This window comes from Puma concolor, unplaced genomic scaffold (genome assembly GCF_028749965.1).
Source record: "Puma concolor isolate L17-30 unplaced genomic scaffold, mPumCon1.1.hap2 unalloc_scaffold_5, whole genome shotgun sequence".
NCBI lineage: Eukaryota > Metazoa > Chordata > Mammalia > Carnivora > Felidae > Puma > Puma concolor.
The window spans coordinates 286,873-308,219 of record NW_028240258.1 but is presented as its reverse complement, the minus strand read 5'-3'; the positions used below and the strand labels follow the sequence as shown (position 1 = coordinate 308,219).

Genomic DNA, 21,347 nt, shown 5'->3' with positions numbered 1-21,347 from the left:
AAGTGTGATGCTCCTTCATAGTCTTCGCAAGATCTGGCAGATCCCTGGAATATGTGGCACACACACACACACACACACACACACACGCACGCACGCACACACGCACGCACGCACGCACACACGCACGCACGCATGCACACACACTCAACAGGTGAGTGTCCAATATTGGCCATATTGAACGCTCCTGGAGTGTTTCACACCAACAACGTGATGAGATGGGGTGGTAAACTGTGCCAATGGTGACAGGTGGCACCACAGGTCAGCCAGCATGTAAGATGGCGTTAGGAGTCTTGAGGGTGGGGTTCATGGTCCTGGAATCACAGTTGTCACAGAGGTATCTGATGACCCAATTTTGATGTCCAACGTGATCCTTCATGTTGCTTAGCCACTGTCCACCTTCAGCCTCCCCAGTGACACAAAACTTCGATGTCACTTCATGTCTGAAGACTCCCTGTCCCAGGCAGACGCTCTTTAACCTAGGGTCAATCCCGTTTGTCCTGCAAGCCTCACAATCCCCATGTGGAACACAACCATGCCATGGAACTTGCAGGACACATTTCAGTGCCCATTCGCTCCTCTGCTCACATGTCTCCCTCTCATTCCCAATCCCGGGGCCTTTGTCCTCTTGAATACTGCAGGGGTTCGGGCCAATGTTCCTTTATCATGTTCTGGCAGAGGAGACAGGCCAGGGCTAAGATCCGTATCCCAAGCAGCTGGAAAACCCATCAAAATCACCTCCCTTGTCACAAGGCCCCGCCTCAGCACTCCTGCTAGGGCCGGCAAAGCTGTGGGTCCAGACCCTGTTGAAGAAGGGGAGGCGGCTGTTGTCCTGCCTGTGTTCTTATTTGGGTAGCACTGGATGAGATGGAATGAGACGCCCAGAGCCCTGCAGGAAGACGCGTATGTGAGAAGGTGCTGGAGGTCTCTTGCTAGAAAGGGTAAGGGCATCCTGCATAGCAATGACCTCATTGTGGAAGTAGGAGTTCTTGCCAAAGAAGAGTGGGGTCCTACAGCAATTCCAGGAAGCTTGAGTTCCTCCAAATGCTGGCATACAGTTCGGGCACAAGGTGAAATCTTGTTCCAGGAGACTTGCCCCCGCCTGAATTCAGAAATACATCTCATGCCCTACCACCTTCCGTCCGCAGCCACCCATTCCCCAACACAGCCTCCAGCCCTCCAGCCAGCCTTTCAGGTTCCACAAGGAGCGCAGCGTGTCCTCAGCTGTTTCCTGTTCCATGCTGACATCTAGGGGGGTTCCCAGCCTGGCACTGCTCTCACTCGTCCTCCCCCAGGGACTCACGTCCTCCCCACAGGCTGCACCTAGGCCCACGGGGTCTCAGATTTCTGCAGGGCTCTGCTACACACCCACGGGAGGCTGTGCATGCCCAGACGCCCGCATCCACGCCTAGCCTTGTGTGCTCATGAGTACACTGAGCACGCTTACTCGCAGACGGCCAGACAGCACACACCTGGGCTCACGCTGACCACTGGGCATTCACACCACGCTCCCCGCAGCCAGATGCTTAGGGGCCCCAGAAACGTGCCCCCACGCTGTTTTGTGTGGGAAGAAGCCCCGGGTCTATGCCCCAGTCTGGCCTGGACCTCCACACCCAGTCCCCACACCCCCAGTGGTGCTTCACTGCCAGGTGGGACCTAAAGCACACATGCTTACACCGCCCCTGCACTCCCCTCCCCCCACACTCATTCCAGAGCCAGGACCATTGGATGGGATCCCCTTGGCACGTTCCTGCCCACTGGAGCGGAGGTTTCCACCACTGGCTGTACTACATTCCTGTAAATGTCACCTACCTTCCTTGCTCTTGCACAAGCCCAGTCCCATCTGGACCCTCCACCAGCAGCACCAAGGGCACAGGCGTGGCCCAGGAGCCTGGGTAAGTGCACTCATCTGTTCCCTGTGTCGCTCAGGCCTCTCCTCTGCCTACTCCTCCCCCTCCTCCTACTCCCCCTCCGCCTCTTCCTCCTTCTCCCCCACCTCTTCTGCTACTGCTCTTCCAGCCCGGGCTCTCTTTATCTCCTCCTCTTCCCTCTGCTCTCCTCCTCCTCAACTTCTTCCCCCAGCTGCTCCTGCTCCTTTGGCTCATGCTCTTCCTCCTCCTTGTCTTGGATTCTGTCCTCCTCCACTTGTTCCCTCTCCTGCACCCAGATATTCTCTCCTCCTCCTTCCCGTCCTCGTCCCCCTTCTTCTCCTCCTCTAACTCCTCCCTAACTCTTCCTCCAACTCCATCTCTGCCTCTTCCTCCTTCTCCTGCTCCTCCAGCCTGGGCTCTCTTTATCTCCTCCTCTTCCCTCTGCTCTCCTCCTCCTCAACTTCTTCCCCCAGGTGCTCCTGCTCCTTTGGCCCATGCTCTTCCTCCTCCTTGTCTTGGACTCCCTCCTCCTCCACTTGTTCCGTCTCCTGCACCCAGATATTGACTCCTCCTCCTCCTCCTCCTCCTGGACCTCCTTCTCCTCCACCTCTAACTCCTCCCAAACTCTCCCTCCTCCTCCTCCTCCTCCTCCTCCTCCTCCTCCTCCTCCTCCTCCTCATTCTCCTGCTCCTCTTCTGCTACTGCTCTTCCAGCGCTGGCTATATTTAATTACACCTCTTCCCTCTGCTCTCATCCTCCCCAATGCTCCTCTTCCTTGGCTCCTGGCCACTTTCTCCTTGTGCTGGACTTCCTCTTCCTCGACAAGTTCCTTCTCCTACACTCAGTCATTCACTCCTTCTTCTCCTCTTCTCCCCTCGTCCTCCTCTCCCTTCTACCCCCTCTCTCCTCCTCCTCCTCTCCTCTACTCCTCCTCTACCTCCTCCCCCTCCTCCTCCTAATGCTCCTCCTCTAATTCCTCCCACTCCTCTTCCTTCAACTCCACCTCCTCGTCCTCCTCCTTTACCTCTTCCTCCTCATCCTCCTCCTCTTCCTTCTTGGCCTCTTCATCCTTCTGCACCTCCTCTCCAGCTACTGCTCTTCCAGCCTTGCCTCCATATGTTCGCCTCCTCCCCTTCCCTCTGTTCTCGTCCTCCTCAACATCCTTCCCCAATGCTCCTGCTCCTTTGGATCCTGGCTTCTTCCTCCCTGTCCTGGACTTCCTCCTGCTCCATATGTTCCTTCTCCTACACCCAGTCATTCTCTCCTTCTTCTCTCTTCCCCCCTCCTCCTCCTCTCCCCTCTACCTCCTCTCTCCTCCTCCTCCTCTTCTTCCCTCCTCCTCTACCTCCTCCCCCTCCTCCTCCTAATGCTCCTCCTCTAATTCCTCCCACTCCTCTTCCTTCACCTCCATCTCCTCATCCCCCTCCTTCACCTCTTCCTCCTCCTCCTCCTCCACCTCTTCCTCCTCGGCCTCTTCATCCTTCTGCTCCTCCTCTTCTGCTACTGCTCTCCCAGCCCTGGCTCTGTCTTTTCTCTTCCTCCTCTTCCCTCTGCTCTGTTCCTCCTCAACTTTCTCCCCCAGCTGCTCCTGCTCCTTTGGCTTATGCTCATCCTCCTCCTCCTCCTGGTCATACTCCTCCTGCACTTGTTCCTTTCTTGCACCCAGTCATGCACTCCTCCTTCTCCTTCGCCTTCTCTTCTCCTTCTCCTTCCTCTTCCTCTTCCTCTTCTTGTTCCTCTTCCTCTTCCTCTTCTTCCTTCTTCTTGAGACTCCTATGATACAAATGTTATTACAGTAGAAAGAGCCAGGGAGTTCCCAAAGTCTATTTTCATGTATCATAATTCTTCTTTCTCTCTTTTGCTTAGTTGGTATTTTCCATTAATTTTTCTTCTAGGTTACTAATTTATTTATCTCCTTCTCTCCACCTGATGTTTACCACATCAAGCCTGTTTCCAATGTAGTTTATTGTATTTTCAATTTCTAATGGATTGTTTTTAACTATTTTATCTGTGTGGTAAGGGTTTCCCTGACATCTTCTATTATTTTCTAAACTCCAGTAAGTATCCTTATGATCCTTCTTTTAAATTCTCCATCAGGCAGATTACGTATATCTGTTTCACTTAGATCTGTGACCATGGCCTTATCTTGTACTTTCATGTGTGATAAAGTCTTACTTCTTTGCATTGTCTAGGTCTCTGCTTCTCTATCTGTGTTAGAGAAACCAGTTGTTTGTCCTGTTCCTGAGAGTAATGGCCTTATGAAGAACAGGTCATGTAGTGTCCCGGAGTAATCTCGTGTGTGTGCTGATTTAACTCTGCTGCTGGGTTGTGGCTGTTCCATCTTTCAGGCCAGTAGTCCGCACAGCTGTCCTTCCCTGCTCTGGGCAGTGTTTGGTCCTTTGACAGAATGTGGTGAGTTTTAACTAGGTGTACTCTGGTCTGCTAGTGAAATAAGACCTGATGCGCCTTCAACTAGAACGAAGGCCCTGAAGAGTTCTTTCTGGTCAGGACATGGCATGGGCAGGACTTTGTGCTGGTCTTCTGGGGAAGGGGCCTGCACATTCTGTGACTGAGGCTAGCATACTGGAAAGGGCAGTTCCACCACAACGCAAGGTGTGGGACCTGGTGTATCATTCATTTAGCAGCTAGTTCAACTCTGCGCTTCTTCCCTCATACAGCTGTGTGTTTATGCTGCAGGGATAGGGAGGGAAATGTTTCCAGCCAGTTACTTTGTTTCCAGAGAGGAATCTACATGAATGTTGTTACTTCACAGTGATTCCATCCAAGAAGAGTGAATAATCCCCACTGTGTGCCCTAGGCATGCCTCAGATCGCACTAACTGCCTATACTAGTAGTAGGGCAGTGCCCTCAGGGCTCTATCGCAGCCCAGTATTCTGACCTATGAAACCCCAAGCTCCAAGCCCCACCGGTTGTAAGAACTCATGAAGATCAGCCTTTCTTTTTTTCCTACCAATGGCTTTGAGGAACCATTCTGCTTTTGAAATCCCCTATGTGCTCCTCTCCCCCTCTCCCTCCCTCGCTCCCCCTCTCCCTCCCTCCCTCCCTCGCTCCCTCCCTCCCTCCCTCCCTCCCTCCCTCCCTCCCTCCCTAACTCTTCTCTCTCTCTCTCTCTCTCTCTCTCTCTCTCTCTCTCTCTCTCTCTCTCTCTCATTCTTCTCTGTGACCAGGGATCCTTCCCCTCTGTAGCATCCACAATTCATTTCGTCCAAACCACATCTCTACACTTCCTACCTTCCTCGATGTGGCTTCCTCTCTCTCTAGGTGTGGAGTTTGTTCTGTCAGTCATCCAGCTGTTTTCTGGGATATTTAGGATGATAGGATAGTTATACAGTTGTGTTTGTGGGATGTAACTAGCCTAGGGTTTTCCTACACTGATGCCATCTTCTAACATTTTTGTCTTTTTAAAAAGAGTTTATTTATTTTGAGAGAGAGAGAGGCAGAGTAGTGGGGGGGGGGGAGTGAGAGAGAGAGAGAGAGAGAGAGAGAGAGAGAGAGAGAGAGAATCCCAAGCAGGCTCTGCACCGTCAGCCTGGAGCCCAACGTGCAGCTCGATCTCATGAACCCAAGCGTCAGATGCTTAACTAGCTGACCACCCAGGCGTCCCTATATTTTTGTCTTTTAATCGTTACACTAGAATTGTGTTCGTAACCGTCGTGTTATATGCCACAGTTTTTGCACTTCAGTACAAACTTACTTTTAGCTGTGTTTTTATATTACTTTTAGTCCCCTTAGTGAATAGTGAATGTCCTTATATCTCTGCTTAAAGAACTCTTTTTAGCATTTCTCCTAAGGCAAATCTAGTGGTGAATTCTCTCACCTTTGTGTTACTGGGAAAGTTCTTATCTTTCCATTTCTGAAGACTAAATGTTCCAGATAGAATGTTCTTGATTCTGCTGTTTATGCTCTTTATTGGATATTGGTTTTATTCGTTGAACTATTTAGTTCCAGAATTTGTTTGGTTCTTTTTTTTTTTTTTTTTTTTAAATTTTTTTTTTTTCAACGTTTATTTTTGCGACAGAGAGAGACAGAGCATGAACGGGGGAGGGGCAGAGAGAGAGGGAGACACAGAATCGGAAACAGGCTCCAGGCTCTGAGCCATCAGCCCAGAGCCCGACGCGGGGCTCGAACTCACGGACCGCGAGATCGTGACCTGGCTGAAGTCGGACGCTTAACCGACTGCGCCACCCAGGCGCCCCTGTTTGGTTCTTTTTTATGACAACTATCTCTTCACTAAATTTTCATTTTTGTTATAAGGTTTTTGATTTGTTGCAATGTCCTTGGGGGTTTTGGTAGCCTATTGACTTTGTTAACAAAGTGATTTTTGAATTCTTCTTGGTTAAACCCACGTGTCTCTTCTATGCCTTTAAGTTGGCTACAACAGTTTATTGTGCTCTTCTGGTTTGTCATGGGTCCTTATTTTTCATGTTCCTAGAAGTTTTGCATTGTTTTATTGCCATTGGAAATAGCAGCCACCCCTTCTACTGTTTACTAACTGTATTCAGTAGGGAGACACCTTCTTTGAGCCCTGCTAGAATTTCTGAAGTTTCCTTAGACCTTATGCATACACCTTCTCCATTCTTGTTGCTCTCTCCTAAGGCAGCCTTCTTTTTTTTCTTAATAGGAAATTTATTGCCAAATTGGTTTCCTTAAAACACCCTGTGCTCAAACCAACAGGTGCCCTCCTCAATACCCATCACCTACCCTCCCATCCCTCCCAGCCCCCATCAACCCTCAGTTTGAGACTATATTCTGTTGTTTTGGAAGGCAGAGTTCTAACTCTATCTGTCAAGGCCATCTGATCCAATGTATCATTCAGGGCCCTTGTTTCTTTATTGATCCTGTGTCTAGATGATCTATCCATTGTTGCAAGTGGAGTATTAAAGTCCCCTGCAGTTACCACATTCTTATCACTAAGATCGCTTATGTTTGTGATTCATTGTTTTATATCTTTGATGGCTCTGGTATTCGGCACATAGACATTTATAACTGTTAGCTCTTCCTGATGGATACACGTTGTAATTATTATATAATGCTCTTCTTCATCTCTTGTTACAAGCCATTAATTTAAAGTCTAGTTTGTCTGATATAAGTACGGCAACTCCAGCTTTCTTTTGACTTCCTGTAGCATGATAGACAGTTCTCCATACCCTCACTTTCAGTCTGAGGGTGTCCTCAGGCCTAAAATGAGCCTTTTGTAGACAGCAAATAGATGTTTGTTTGTTTGTTTGTTTGTTTGTTTGTTTGTTTTAATCCATTCTGATACTCTATGTCTTTTGGTCAGAGCATTTAGTCCTTTTACATTCAGTGTTATTATGGAAAGATAATGGGTTTGGAGTCATTGTGATGTCTGTAGGTTTCATGCCTGTAGTGCTGTCTCTGGTACTTTGTGGTCCTTGCAACATTTCTCTCACAGAATCCCTCCTAGGCTCTCTTGTAGGGCTGGTTTAGTGGTGATGAACTCCTTCAGCTTTTGTTTGTTTGGGAAGTCTTTTATGTCTCCTTCTATTCTGAATGACAGGCTTGCTGGATAAAGGATTCGCGGGGGCATATTTTTTTCTGTTCATTACATTGAAGATTTCCTGTCATTCCTTTCTGGCCTGCCAAGTTTCAGTAGATAAGTGTGCCACCAGTGTTATGGGTCTCCCCTTGTAAGTCACAGCCTGTGTAACCCTAGCTGATTTCAGAATTTTCTCTTTATACTCGTATTTTGCCAGTTTCATTATGATATGTCGTGCAGAAGATTGATTCAAGTCACGTCTGAAGGGAGTTCTCTGTGCCTCTTGGATTTCAATGCCTTTTTTCTTCCCCAGATCAGGGAAGTTCTCAGCTATGATTTGCTCACGTACACCTTCAGCCCCTTTTCTCTCTGTTCGTCCTCTGGAATTCCTATTGTACGGGTATTGTTCTGTTTGATTGCGTCACTGAGTTGTCTAATTCTCCCCTCACACTCCTGGATTTTTTTCTCTCTCTTTTTCACAGTTTCCTCTTTTTCCGTAATTTTATCCTCTAATTCACCTCTTCTCTCCTCTGCCCCTTCAATCCATGCTATGGCCGCCTCCATTTTATTTTACACCTCATTTATCGCGTTTTTAGCTCCTCATGACTATTTCTTAGTCCCTTGATCTCTGTAGCAGTAGATTCTCTGCTATCCTCTACGCTTTTTTCAAGCCCCGTGATTAATGTTATGACTATTATTCTAAATTCACTGTCCGATATATTGCTTAAATCGTTTTTGATCAGTTTGTTAGCTGTCACTCCTTCCTGGAATTTCTTTTGAGGAGAGTTCTTCCATTTTGTCATTTTGGGCAGTCCCTGCGGTGGCTCCCAACTGCCGTGCACTTCCCCTGTGCTGTCGGGAGTAACTTGTATTGGTGGGCGGGGCCACAGTCAGACCCGCTGTCTATCCCCAGCTCACTTCTGGGGCCACAGTCAGACTGGTGTGTACCTTCTCTTCCCCTCTCCCAGGGGCAGGACTCACTGTGGAGTGGGGTGCCCCTGTCTGGGCTACTTGCACATTGCCAGGCTTCAGTGGGAGCTGGCGTATTAACTGGGGTGGATCCACGAGGTGCACAGGGGCAGGCGGGGCAGGCTTAGCGCACTTTGCTGTCAGTGGTTCCCTGTGGGACGGGCCCTGCAGCACCAGAAGAGAGGCAGGCCAGTCAGAGAGATGGATCCACAGAAGCACAACATTGGGCATTTGTGGGTGCAAGCAAGTGCGGTGATGGAAACTGGTTCCCTTTGGAATTTCGGCTGGGGGATGGGAGAGGGACATGGTGCGTGCCAGTGCCTTTGTTCCCCACTGAGCTGAGCCCTGTCTTCCTGGACTCAGCAACTCTCCTTCCTGGTGCCCTCTCGCCCTCCCCGCTCTCTGAGAGCAGAGCTGTTGACTTTTAACATTCCAGATGTTAAGTCCTCCTGGCTGTCAGAATGCACACAGTCCAGCCCCTCCACTTTTGCAAACCAGACTCAGGGGCTATGCCTTGCCAGGCAGGCTGCCCTCCGCTGCCCGGGCTCCCTCCCACCAGTCCGTGTAGCGCACACCGCCTCTCCACCCTTCCTACCTTCTTCCTTGGGCCTCTTGTCCATGCTTGGATCCAGAGAGTCCATTCTGCTAGTCTTCTGGCGGTTTTGTGGGTTATTTAGGCCGATGTGGGTGGAATCTAAGTGATCAGCAGGATGGAGGTGAGCCGAGTGTCCTCCTACGCTGCCATCTTCCCTATTCCTCCTAAGGCTGACTTCTTAAGATTATATGCCTTTTCTTGATCCTACCACCAACCAGACTTGGGGCTAAAAAAACTTCTTTTTTGTTTTCCTAAAGGCACGATGCTAAATTCCACTTAGTGGTTTCGTTCATTGAAGTCTGTAGAATCAGAGCTCCATTCTGCACATACTCAATTGTTGTCTGCAACGTAAGGTGCTCTTACCAGGAGCACACACAAGAAGCCGGCCACTAGGTGGTGGGTGGGTGTGGGTGAGGTATGCAGAGGCTTGGTGGTTCCTTTGGGCCAGTTGACGATTTGTGGGTGAATCATCACCCATGAGCATTGTTTCTTGATAGAGTCTACGGTGTGGTCAATAGAATCCACATCACTTTAATACCTTCAGTGTTCTGTCATCCTGCCAACGTTTTTCCAAACAGCTCACCAAACACCTCATGAATCAGTACTCTGGATCGGATGAAAGAGAATTGAGGCTCTTTGGCAGTACCCCACAAAGTTGGGGAAACTGAGTGTATACTCCCATGGTTTCATTCTTTTCTTGGTCTTAGACTGAGCTCGTTGGGGGAGAAGGGGTATAATCTGTTCCTCTTACCCTCTCTAATATATCCAAACTTGTATTTCATTTGTTTAAGTATGTGGTAGAACTTTTTCTCTCGCCGTCCATAAGAGTTTCTTTCCCGTGATCACTTCTCTAAGACAGTGCTTTTCAGGGTCCTGAACTTTAGCTAAAGCAGTTCACAGGACACGGTCTATAGCCAGGTCTGAGGTCTGTCTGCATATTGCCTGACACCTGGTTAATTAAGACCCTCCTGGGTCCCTTGATATATGGTGCTGGATCCAATGTCTCTTACAGAAGCACTTTTGTGTATGGATAGATGCCAGTTTTTTTTGCGAATGAGGGAAGAGAACAAAACCAAAAGATGACTTATTCAGCCATGATATTGATGTCAGTCCTAACCATTTTTAAATGTACAATTCTGTAGCATTAAGTACATTTAAAATGTTGAACAACAGTAACCACTATGCATTCACAGAGTTATTTCATCATTCCAAACAAAGCCTATGTACCCATTCAAAATAATTCTACAAACTGATAAAAAGTAAAAAAAAAAAATACATATATATATGTGTGTGTGTGTTTGTGTGTGTGTGTGTGTGCGTATATATATATATATATATATATATATATATATATATATATATATATATAATAATTTGAAGTTACCCTTGATATAGATACCCGATGACCATTCACAAGGGAACATTTATAAAGACTATGAAGTTCACTTATTCTGGAATCTTTTACACTAGGTGAGTGGCTGATAGTCCAAACTATGTCTCTTCCCACCTTGGGTAAGTCAAACCGAGAACCAGTATTAGTACTGTTTTGTCAGATTCTTTTGTGGCCAAAGAGTGTAAGACTAGAGTGCAGTGGAAAGATTAATGAATGGGTGTTTGTGTTGGTCTACTAAAAAAGGTTGGATCAAAATATCCTATTACTAGGTGGCAGAGAATTCGATTATAGTTAATCTGACAGAGCATGGAGGAAAGATATTCTGATAATATCAGCAAGCCAAAGAGGTTATGTAATTGTGGCAGTATATAACAGATAAAAGAACCTGATACGATTCCCAAAGGATTAAAAACTTGGTTGTAGGCTTTCCGGAGAGTATGGGCATATATACGACATATAGAAAGAAAAATCAAGTTTCTACCTAACTATATAATTAGTACAAGGTAGTATAGTTGTTTCTTGCTCAAAGTCATGTTGTAGCTTACCAACATCTGTTAAAATTGGAAGCGGAAAACATACATATTTTAGATTTTGTTAAGAGGAAGCGAGAGTTTTACCATTTATTAATTATACAAAGAAGAGGAAGATGGTGGTGTCTTTCTTTCGTTTGGATTCTGAGGAAAGAGACAGTTTAAGTGGCATTTTATTCTCTCTTTGACCTGGTCAGGGAAGAAATGAAGCTCACTATTTGGAGCAATGCATTGCTTTACTGAAAGTAAGTTAAGGTAAATTGTTGAAAATATGACAATAATTGTCCAAGTATAGAAACATGTCTATCACTGACTGGAGAATACTGTTGACTCGCTGTAACCTTTATTTAAACCTTGCAAATTCATCTTTCTGGAGAACACTCATTTACAGAACTCTCTAATATCTACCTCTATCATCTAAACATAAAGAAGATCAATAGGTCATTGTTAAGGGACATTAATATTAATGGTTTAAGATAGTAGCCAAACATTTCTAGTAGATTTAAAGCAAAATCAGTTGTTTTACAATCTGACCCTTTTTTACTCTTTGTGAATCATTGGGATCAGTATTTCAATCCATCTTTCTTAAGGCTTAATGATTCACTTCATTTAGCAAATATTTATTGTAGTAAGTAGTATTCTATGGAATGAGTATGTACATGGTAACAGAAGGCACAAAAGTGCTTATGAATCTCATATTTCGTACTGCCTTTGCTGTCATAATTTTTCATCACTACCTGTAAAAAAATCAAGGTTTTTCTACAGTATTGTAAGAACAGGTAAATTTTCTTCCATCAGACTATAAACAAAAGTAGCCTATTTAACTTTCTTGCACGTCTCTCAAGTTCTCGTGAACAACTGAAATAATTAGTGTTTCTACACCTCATAAGATTGGCAACAACATTAAACGAACTAACTTCAAGGAAGCACTAATGTAATACTTGGCACTGTGTTAATGTTTATTATACTAACTCCTCTGCAGCTACAAAGGAGAGTGGGCCTGAAGGCATTTAAATAATTCACAGAATTGTTAAGGTTAGTAAAAAAGAAAACAACAACAACAACAACAACAACAAAAACCAAACAAACACAAACGAGTTAGGTGAAAAAAGGTAGTCAAAAATATTTTTTTACAAATTTATTTAGATTCCAGTTAGTTAATATAATGTATAGTATTAGTCTGGTGTACCTCATAGTAATTGAAATATGTTTGATAAGTAAATGTCCGTAGTGGACATATGTCTAGTGAAGATTTGTTTAAATGTATTAACTTTCATTAATTTAGAGGATTTAGCAACACAATGTAGCAATATAAAAGGTGAAAGTACCAGTTACCAAACGCCATTCACAGATGTGCAAGGGGGAATGGAATAACTCAGAACATGAGCTAAGCCTTACAGCAAAATAGGATGAAGAAGAGAAATTCATTTTCTTTTTTTTTTTTTTTTTTTAAATTTTTTTCAACATTTATTTATTTTTGGGACAGAGAGAGACAGAGCATGAACGGGGGAGGGGCAGAGAGAGAGGGAGACACAGAATCGGAAACAGGCTCCAGGCTCCGAGCCATCAGCCCAGAGCCCGACGCGGGGCTCGAACTCACGGACCGCGAGATCGTGACCTGGCTGAAGTCGGACGCTTAACCGACTGCGCCACCCAGGCGCCCCGAGAAATTCATTTTCATCTATGCATCTACACCAAAATTTATAACGTTCACTTTATGCATTCTACATAGAGGTTAATTTCAATAAAAGTACCAGGACTTACAGCATAAAAAACAAACAAACAAACAAAAAAAAACTAATCAGAAAAAATAATTCCTTCCGTAAGAACGTTATAGCTTTAATAAAGCTGGTTAATGGTTATTTTTCCCTACATCGTCAATGATAGCTTCTGACAGCTTTTATACATTGCTTTAAAAGCCGTGGATGGAACGGCTTGACGACCTGCCTCCCAAGGAAAGGATATACAAGATTGATACATTTATGCTCCACATTCAGATTATTTAAATAACTGCATACATTTGAGGGCTAAGTGATCTACTGCAATCTGCTAAAAAAAAAAAAAAATGTGTTTTTCCACGCAGTGTTAATTGATCTTGTATTTCTCTACAATATCTTTCTCCGGACATGGCTCTAGCTCCTCTTCTCTTTCGCCTGGCAGCGCAGAGGGTACTTGTGCTATGCAAGCGTAAATCATAATCAGAAGTTTGGACTCCGTCATTTCCGGTGGAGACATCTTGAGGTGTCGCATCGCGAGACGGCGAGGCTGTGGGGGACGTCAACCGTCGTTTCTGAGTACTTTCTCCGGTTTCAGAGAGGCAAGTACTTTGCACCAAACAACCAGAAAATGTGTAAATTATTACTGGTTTCTTATGCCTTGATCGTAAGGGTGCCGTGTTGCTGTTTTTAGTTCTAGCAGTCAGGAGGCTTCTAGCGTCGACTTTGTAACGGGAATTATGTGTGAATATATGTTGCCTAGTGCTACCATTGCGTCTCTCTCTTCACCTAAACTTCTCTCATGTTTTGCCGTGATTTCGGAGGGATATCCAAAATATCCATGATTTTTTAAAATCCCTGTTTATTTGTGCCTAAGTCATTATGTAGCGTAATTTGCCTTGCTTTTTATTTTCTTTTGCAGGCTTTGCCCTTCATTTTCTTACATACCCCTTTTTTACTTTCTTCTTACCTCTACTTTCTTCTTACCTTTAATCCTTCATTAAACTTAACTCTTTCCCCCCATGTGTGTGTTTTTATTTATTTTATCATTTAGCACCTTGGGCATCAGACTTGCTAGATTTTCTGGACCTTTATAGTGAATGTTCCATGAGAGTGCAGAGCTTTGTCTCTTGTTTGCTGTATATTACAAACGTCTGTATAGCCAACCGTGATGTAAAGTGGTACAGAGTAAGCAAATGTATTATATTCTGGCTTTTCTGACTTTCTGTACTTCACTTCTTGTCTGATTGATTTCTCTCTCTTAGCTGTTTCTGTGGTTTCTGTTTGTGTTTGTGTCTCCCCGCCCCCCACCCCCCCCCCCCCCCAGGTAAGCTCTGTGTTGCAGGAGGTTGTGAAATATTCTGATATAGGTGCCTTGTACGTTTTTGTTTTTTGTTTTTTTTCTTTTGCAGTTGGTATTTACATTTTGTTCTCTTTCTGTCTCTATCTTTTTCATTTTTTTCCCCTCTGTTTCCCAGTTTTCTCTTGTTTTCTAATCTCTTGTGTTTCCTTCCCATGTTTGCCCTTACATATTCCAAAAACACTTCTACAGTCATTTTGTCATTTGCCACTATGCTGTACTGAAACTCACTTCTTATTTCAGCAGTCTCACTTTTTCCCTTTGTGCTTGGTTATTTTCCTCTTTTTCTTTTGACGATTATTCATTTTTTCATTCTCTTCGTTTTCACAGTATTTCATCTCCTCATCTGGTCATTAGTGTTTTGACTATTTCTCAAGAGATTATAACTACCTGCTGATGGTCTCCCTGCATCTGCTTCCATGTTGTGTTAAGGAAAAAAATGATTAAAATATAGGAACAAGGGTCAGGAATATTACTAAATGCTCTTCGTGTTTATCTCCTTTTGCTTCTTTTTCCTGTCACCAAAACATTCTTAAGTCTTCTACTAGATAAAATTATAAACCTGAATTTTCTCGGATCTCATAGGACTTCATGTGAAAATGCCTCAGCAAGACTCATCATCCTCTTCAGCTGCTGCTGCTGCCTCTCAGAAACCAGAGCAACTTAAAAACGTAAAGTTGATAGTTTTCTCTGTGGCTGCAGACCGTCACAACAACGACTTGACTAAAGCCCCAACAACTCTGTCTAGTTTTGCCAGTAACATGCTTGGCACTGGCTCTGTCAAGAAGTTGGTAATCAAAAACTTTAAAGGTAACTTAATGATAATTTTTTTAAGACCTCAGTTTTATCTTTTTTCATACCCTGTTGCTGCTTTTCTTTACTTTAAATTCAGAGAGATACAGTTAACATTTTTCGAGGTAGTTAATTTTTAGAAGATTGGGAACATTGATTTTACAGTCTGAAGACCTGAATCCTGGGCCCCAGTTTAACCATGGAGTAACTCGAGACCTTTGGAAAATTACTCCACTCTTCAGTACTTTGTTTCTCTCTAAAATACATTTATGCCCTCCCTTACTGTTTGAAATACTCTAGGTTGCCACACCGTTGTAGAATACATTGTCTTCCATCTTTTTAGTGAGTGGATCTATAAAATTACTGAGAAAAGTTCTTATGTAGGGAGTCAAAAGGCAACAATTTAAATTTTCAATAAGTTACAGAACAGGTGGTAAAAAATTGTGCATTTGGACATAAACAGTGAAACCATAATAAGATCCTTTATTAGGAGTAGATTTTAAATTTTGAAAAAATATTAATATAAAAATTAAAAACTCATGATAATCATTGTTTTTTCATACAATTTTTATAGAATTAGTGTAATTTTTCATATAATATTTTCATATAGAATTCATAAAACAGAATCCTTGCATGGTATTTTGGCATTTTATGAACCAATGTTTTCGATATCTTGTCAAGATTCTCATTTTTTAGTTTACAGGTTTTAAAGGGCATATTCCAACCATGTTGCCATCTTTAGTTGTCAAGAAAAAATTAAGTTTTTTAAAATTTTAATTAATATTATTTAAAAACTTTTGTATTCAGTTATTTTCTGCTCAAAAAATAGTTTTCTAAGTAAATATCAAACAATCCAAAATTTATGAATAAGACGTCAAATTTTCTAGAACTTTCAAAAGTAAATGTTTGTAACATTTTGCCCCTTGGTGTTTTGCTTTTTACCTTTTCTCCTTATCCAGAACCTAGTGCATGCTAGATTTATTATGCAGAAGTTTGACTTTAGATTGTTGAAGTTTCAAAAAGCAATCTTATTTTAGTGGCTAAGTAAGATTTCAAATAGCATGAATTATTTGAATTCATGTTATACTCATGCATTGTTGCATAGATTGAAAATTTTACTTTTTCCAATCTTTTTTGGTATATTTCAGCATTAGGGTGAGTTTAAGGAACTGAAATGCTTTGGTGTATGCATATTTTTTTCATTGTTTTAGTCAATATTACTAATTTGATCTGGGTTCTCATACTCAGGGCAGAGCTGTATCAAATATCTCTTAAAGTTATTGAAATAATTTTGACTGTTTTTTTAAGTTTATTTATTTTAAGACAGAGAGCACAAGCAGGGAAGGGGCAGAAAGAGAGGGAGAGGGAGAATCCCAAGCAGACTTCCCACTATCAGCACAGAACCTGACACGGGACTGGAATTCATGAACCATGAAATCATGACCTGGGCCAAAATCAAGAGTTGGAAGCGTAACCAACCGACCCACCCAGTTGCCTCTACAAATTTAATATTCCTACATAAAGGATACACAAAATTTGCTGATCTGTTTCATGTATTAAAATACTACAAATAAACTTAGAAAATATTCTGTTTTAGTGGGATGGAATATTGAAATAGTTCTGTAGATCGTCATCATCCGATATCTGACTTTCAGGTTTTTTTGCTAACGTTTTTATGTAAACTAGATTTGAAGCAACACTCATATTCCTTTTTCCGTGACATGATTAATAATGCTTTTCAGATTTTTAAAATAACTCATTTATTTCAGGGTAAAGTTTGTATTAAATTCTGCATAGAAGAAGGAACGGTTACCTTCTTGGATAATAGTAAATTTTTTTGAGAGTGAGAGAGTGAATGTGGTACAAAGAAAAATAAACTTAATATGTATGTGTGTGTATATATATATATATATATATATACACACACACACACACACGTAATTATAATTGTATAATATATATTCTATATAACATAACTTTGCGTATATTATATATAAGCCCTAATATATAATATGTTAATATATATCATATATAATGATTAATGGAATCATATTAATCATATTAATTATATTATATTAAATGTAAGGTAAATTTAGTTATATATAATTATTAATGGATATTAATAATTAATATATAATATATATTATATACAATATAACTTTACATATATTATATGTCAACTTACATAGTTTCCCTTCTGAAGGGCCCACATCTTGGTTATGATTGTTTTCTACCTCAGTTAATTTGTGCTTAATTTTGTATCATTTTTCTTCTTATCTTAGATTCCCTTTATCTTTGCCAACTTCTTAAGTATAACCTTATCATTTATTTGCAAGATTATTTTTGTTTAGTAATTAAAACATAGAAGTTTCTTGTTTTTTGTTGAGACTTTCTTTTACTAATTTTGTGCTGATATTTTTACTGAGGAGAAATTCACAAAGAATGAATTGGACGTTAACTTTTAAAGCATACAGTTGTACACTTAGCACTTGACGGTATTATGTAACTACTGCCTCAGTTTAATTGTGAAATACTTTAATAGGTAGAAAATGAAAACCTGTGTTCACAAGCATTATGATTTCTCTGCCCCACTCCTTTTCCTTTCATTTCTGTCTTCTGTCTACAAGGCAGTCAGCTCTCTGATTTCTGTCTTTATAGATTTTCCTCTTCTGGATGTTTCATTCTATAATCTTTTTTGCGCCTGGCTGAGTTCAGTTAGCATAGTGTTTATGGAGTTCATTCAGGTTGTAGTATGTGTGAATGCTTCATTTTTATGGCTTAAGTAAAATCCTATCATATGGATGTACATAGTGCCGTGAACATTTATATACACTATTTTCTATGAATACCTGTTTTTAATTCTTTTGGATATACACTAGGAAGGGAATTGTGGGGTCATATGGTAATTTTATGGTTAATGGAAGAACTGCTAAATTTTCCACATTCTCCATACAATTTTATGTTCCTACCAGAGAAGTAGAAGGGTTCTGGTTTTTCCACATCCTCTAAAAAACTTGTTATATCCTTCCTATTAAGTATAAAGTCGTATGTCATGATTTTGACTCGTATTAATCTATTACTATGTTGGGCAGCCTTTCATGGGTTACTTGGCCACTTGTATATGTTCTTGAAAAAATCTATTCAAATCCGTTGCCTAGTTATTAATTGGTTGATACTCTTTTTTGTGGATGAACTGCAACAGTTTTTTACTCTGGATGCTTCCTGCTTACCAGTTATTAGAAAATATTTTATTGTATCCCGGTGGTTGTGTTTTGCTTTCTTTATTTCTTACCTTTGATCCACAAAAATTTTACATTTTAACTGAATGAACCCCAATAAATTATCTTCTGTCACTTATGTTTTGGTGTCATGTGTGAATTTAGTGCAAGGTCCAAGGTCACGAAGATTTATCCCTTTGTTTCCTACTAAAAGTTTTATAGATTTTGCTTTCATATTTACATTTATGTCTTCGATCCATTTTGAATTATGTTTTCACGATGACACTGACTTCATTCTTTCATATGTGGGTATCTTGTCGTAGTACCGTTTGCTGAAGTGACTATTCTTAACCCACTGAATGGCCTCAACAAGCTTTGTTTAAAATAAATTCATTATATTATAAATGTATGAGGATATGTTACATATTATAGTATTTTGACATTGTCTCCCAAACAGTTATTCTATAAGCTTTCATTTATTTATTAGATAAACCCCTGCCACTGGAAAACTACACTGAAGAAACATGGCAAAAGTTAAAAGAAGCTGTACAGGCTATCCAGAATAGTATGTCTGTTAAATACAGCTTGGAAGAACTCTATCAGGTGTGTGTTATTTTTGGATACAGGTATTCACCAGTCATAATGGAATCAGGGTTTATAGTAATAATTGAATTATAATTCCTTGGATAATTTTTATCATCATGCATTGTAATCATGGGATCCACCAAGATTACAATCATGCAGTACACTTTCTGTATTTATATTTGATTGATTTACTTAGTTACAATTATGTTGTGTATAATTAGGTACTTTTATGTATATATTCTTATTGTTCAGGGTATCTTATTTTAATTTATTAATTTTTAAATTTTAAATATAATTTATGATTAAGTTGGCTAACCCACAGTGGATGCAGTGTGCTCTTGGTTTTGGGGGTAGATTCCTGTGATTCATTGCTTACGTACAGCACCCAGTGCTCATCCCAAAAAGTGCCCTCCTCAGTGCCCAGTAACCCATTTTCCCCTCTCCCCTAGTGCCCCAATAAACCCTAGGTTTGTTCTCTGTATTTAAGAGAGTGTGTAACTATTTTTCCCCCTACCCTTACCCCATGGTCTTCTTCTGTTTAGTTTTAAGAACCACACATGAGTGAAAACATATATGTCTCTTTCTCTTATTGACTTGCTTCCCTTGGCATAATACCCTCCAGTTTGACTTGCTGCACTTTGCATAGTACCCTCCAGCTCCATCCACATTGCTGCAAATGGAAGGATTTCATTCTTTCTCATTGCCAACATGTGTGTGTGTGTGTGTGTGTGTGTGTGTGTATTATATGTTATTAATATATTAATACTAATTGTATTATTATAATATGTATTAATTATTATATTATATAATATAACCTTTTATATATAATTTATATTATATTATATTATATTACATTACATTACATTACATTACATTACATTACATTACATTATCCATTTATCAGTTGATGGACGTTTAGGCCCTTTCCATAATTTGGCTATTGTTGAAAGTGCTGCTACAAACATTGGGGTACATGTATGTGCCCCTATGAATCAGCACTGCTGTATCCTTTGAATAAACTCCTAATCATGCTATTGGTGGGTCATAGAGTAGGTGTATTTTTAATTTTTTGAGAAACCACCACATCGTTTTCCAGAGCAGCTGCACCAGTTTGCATTCCCACCAACAGTGCAAGAGGGTTCTTGTTTCTCCACATCCTCGCCAGCATCTGTAGTTTCCTGAGTTGCTGATTTTAGCCTCTGTGACTGGTATGAGGTGGTACCTCACTGTGGTTTTGATTTGTATCTAGCTGATGATGAGTGATGTTGAGCATCTTTTCATGTGTCTGATGGCCATCTGGATGTCTTCTTTGGAAAAGCGTCTGTTCATTCATTCTCCTCAATTCTCCAGATTACTTGTTTTTCACATGTTGAGTTTGCTAAGTTCTTTATAGGTTTTGGTTACTAACCCTTTATCCCGTATGCCGTTTGCAAATATCTTTTCCCTTTCTGTTGGTTGCCTTTTAGTTTTGTTGATTGTTTCCTTTGCAGTGCAGAAACTTTTTATCTTGATGAGGTCTCGATAGTTCAATTTTGCTTTTAATTCCCTTGCCAAGAGATACAGGAGTGCTGAAAACATAGGGGAACTTGTACCCCAATGTTTATAGCAGCACGTTCAACAATAGCCAAATTATGGAAAGAGCCTAAATGCCCATCAATTGGTGACTGGATAAAGAAATTGTGGTTTATATACACAATGCAATACTACGTGGCAATGAGAAAGAATGAAATATGGCCTTTTGTAGCAACGTGGATGCAACTGGAGAGTGTTAACGCTAAGTGAAATAAGTCATACAGAGAAAGAGAGAGACCGTATGTTTTCACTCTTATGTGGATCCTGAGAAACTTAACAGAAGACCATGGGGGAGGGGAAAGAAAAAAAAAGAGAGAGGGAGGGAGTCAAAACGTAAGAGACTCTTAAAAGCTGCGAACAAACTGAGGGTTGGTGGGGGCTGGGAGGGATGGGAGGGTGGGTGGTGGGTATTGAGGAGGGCACCTGTTGGAATGAGCACTGGGTGTTGTATGGAAACTAATTTGACCATAAATTTCCTATTAAAAAATTCCCTTGGCTTTGGAGACCTGTTGAGCATCTGAGGTCAGCGCGGTTGTTGCCTGTTTTCTCCTCTAGGATTTTGATGGTTTCCTGTCTCACAGGTTTGTCATCCATTCTGAGTTGTTGTTGTTGTTGTTGTTGTTGTTGTTGTTGTTGTTGTTGTTGTTTTTAATGTATGGTGTAAGAAAGTGGTCCAGTTTCATTCTTCTGCATGTTGCTGGCCAGTTCTTCCACCACCATTTGCTAAAGAGACTGTCTTTTTTTCCAATGGATACCCTTTCCTGTTTTGTCAAAAATTAGTTGGCTCTACATTTCTGGGTCCAATTCTAGGTTCTCTGTTCTATTCCAGTGTCTGTGTGTGTGTTTTTGTGCCAGTACCATACTGTCTTGATGTAGTAAATGCTGAAGTCTAGGATTTTGATGCCTCCTGCTTTGGTTTTCTTTTTCAACATTACTCTGGCTGTTTGGGGTCTTTTGTGGTTCCATACACATGTTAGGATTGGTTGTCCTAGCTTTGAGAAGAATGCCAGTGTGATTTTGGATGAGATTACATTAAACGTGTAGATTGATTAGGGTAGTATTGACATGTTGACAATATTTATTCTTCCAGTCCATAAGCATGAAATGTTTTTCCATTTCTTTGTGTCTTCTTCACTTCCCTTCACAAGTTTTCTAGTTTTCAGCATACACATCTTTTACATCTTTGGTTAGGTTTATTCCTGGGTATTTTATGATTCTTGGTGCAGTTGTAA

General features: G+C 41.4%; 1 protein-coding gene across 5 annotated transcripts in view; it reads left to right on the top strand.

Annotated features, from left to right (window-relative positions):
• The first annotated feature begins 13,039 nt into the window (after positions 1-13,039).
• Positions 13,040-21,347, top strand: part of LOC147571150 (cullin-4B-like) — a 139,201-nt gene continuing 130,893 nt past the window's right edge. For 4 of the 5 annotated variants that reach the window (XM_086696560.1, XM_086696558.1, XM_086696559.1 and 1 more), the window contains exons 1-2: positions 14,529-14,758; positions 18,446-18,561. In XM_086696560.1, the coding sequence (XP_086552686.1) occupies positions 14,548-14,758; positions 18,446-18,561 (327 nt within the window). In that variant the 5' untranslated portion in view covers positions 14,529-14,547. Of the gene's footprint in view, positions 13,191-14,528; positions 14,759-18,445; positions 18,562-21,347 lie in introns of those variants that run through there. The other variant, XM_086696561.1, reaches the window with a different exon arrangement.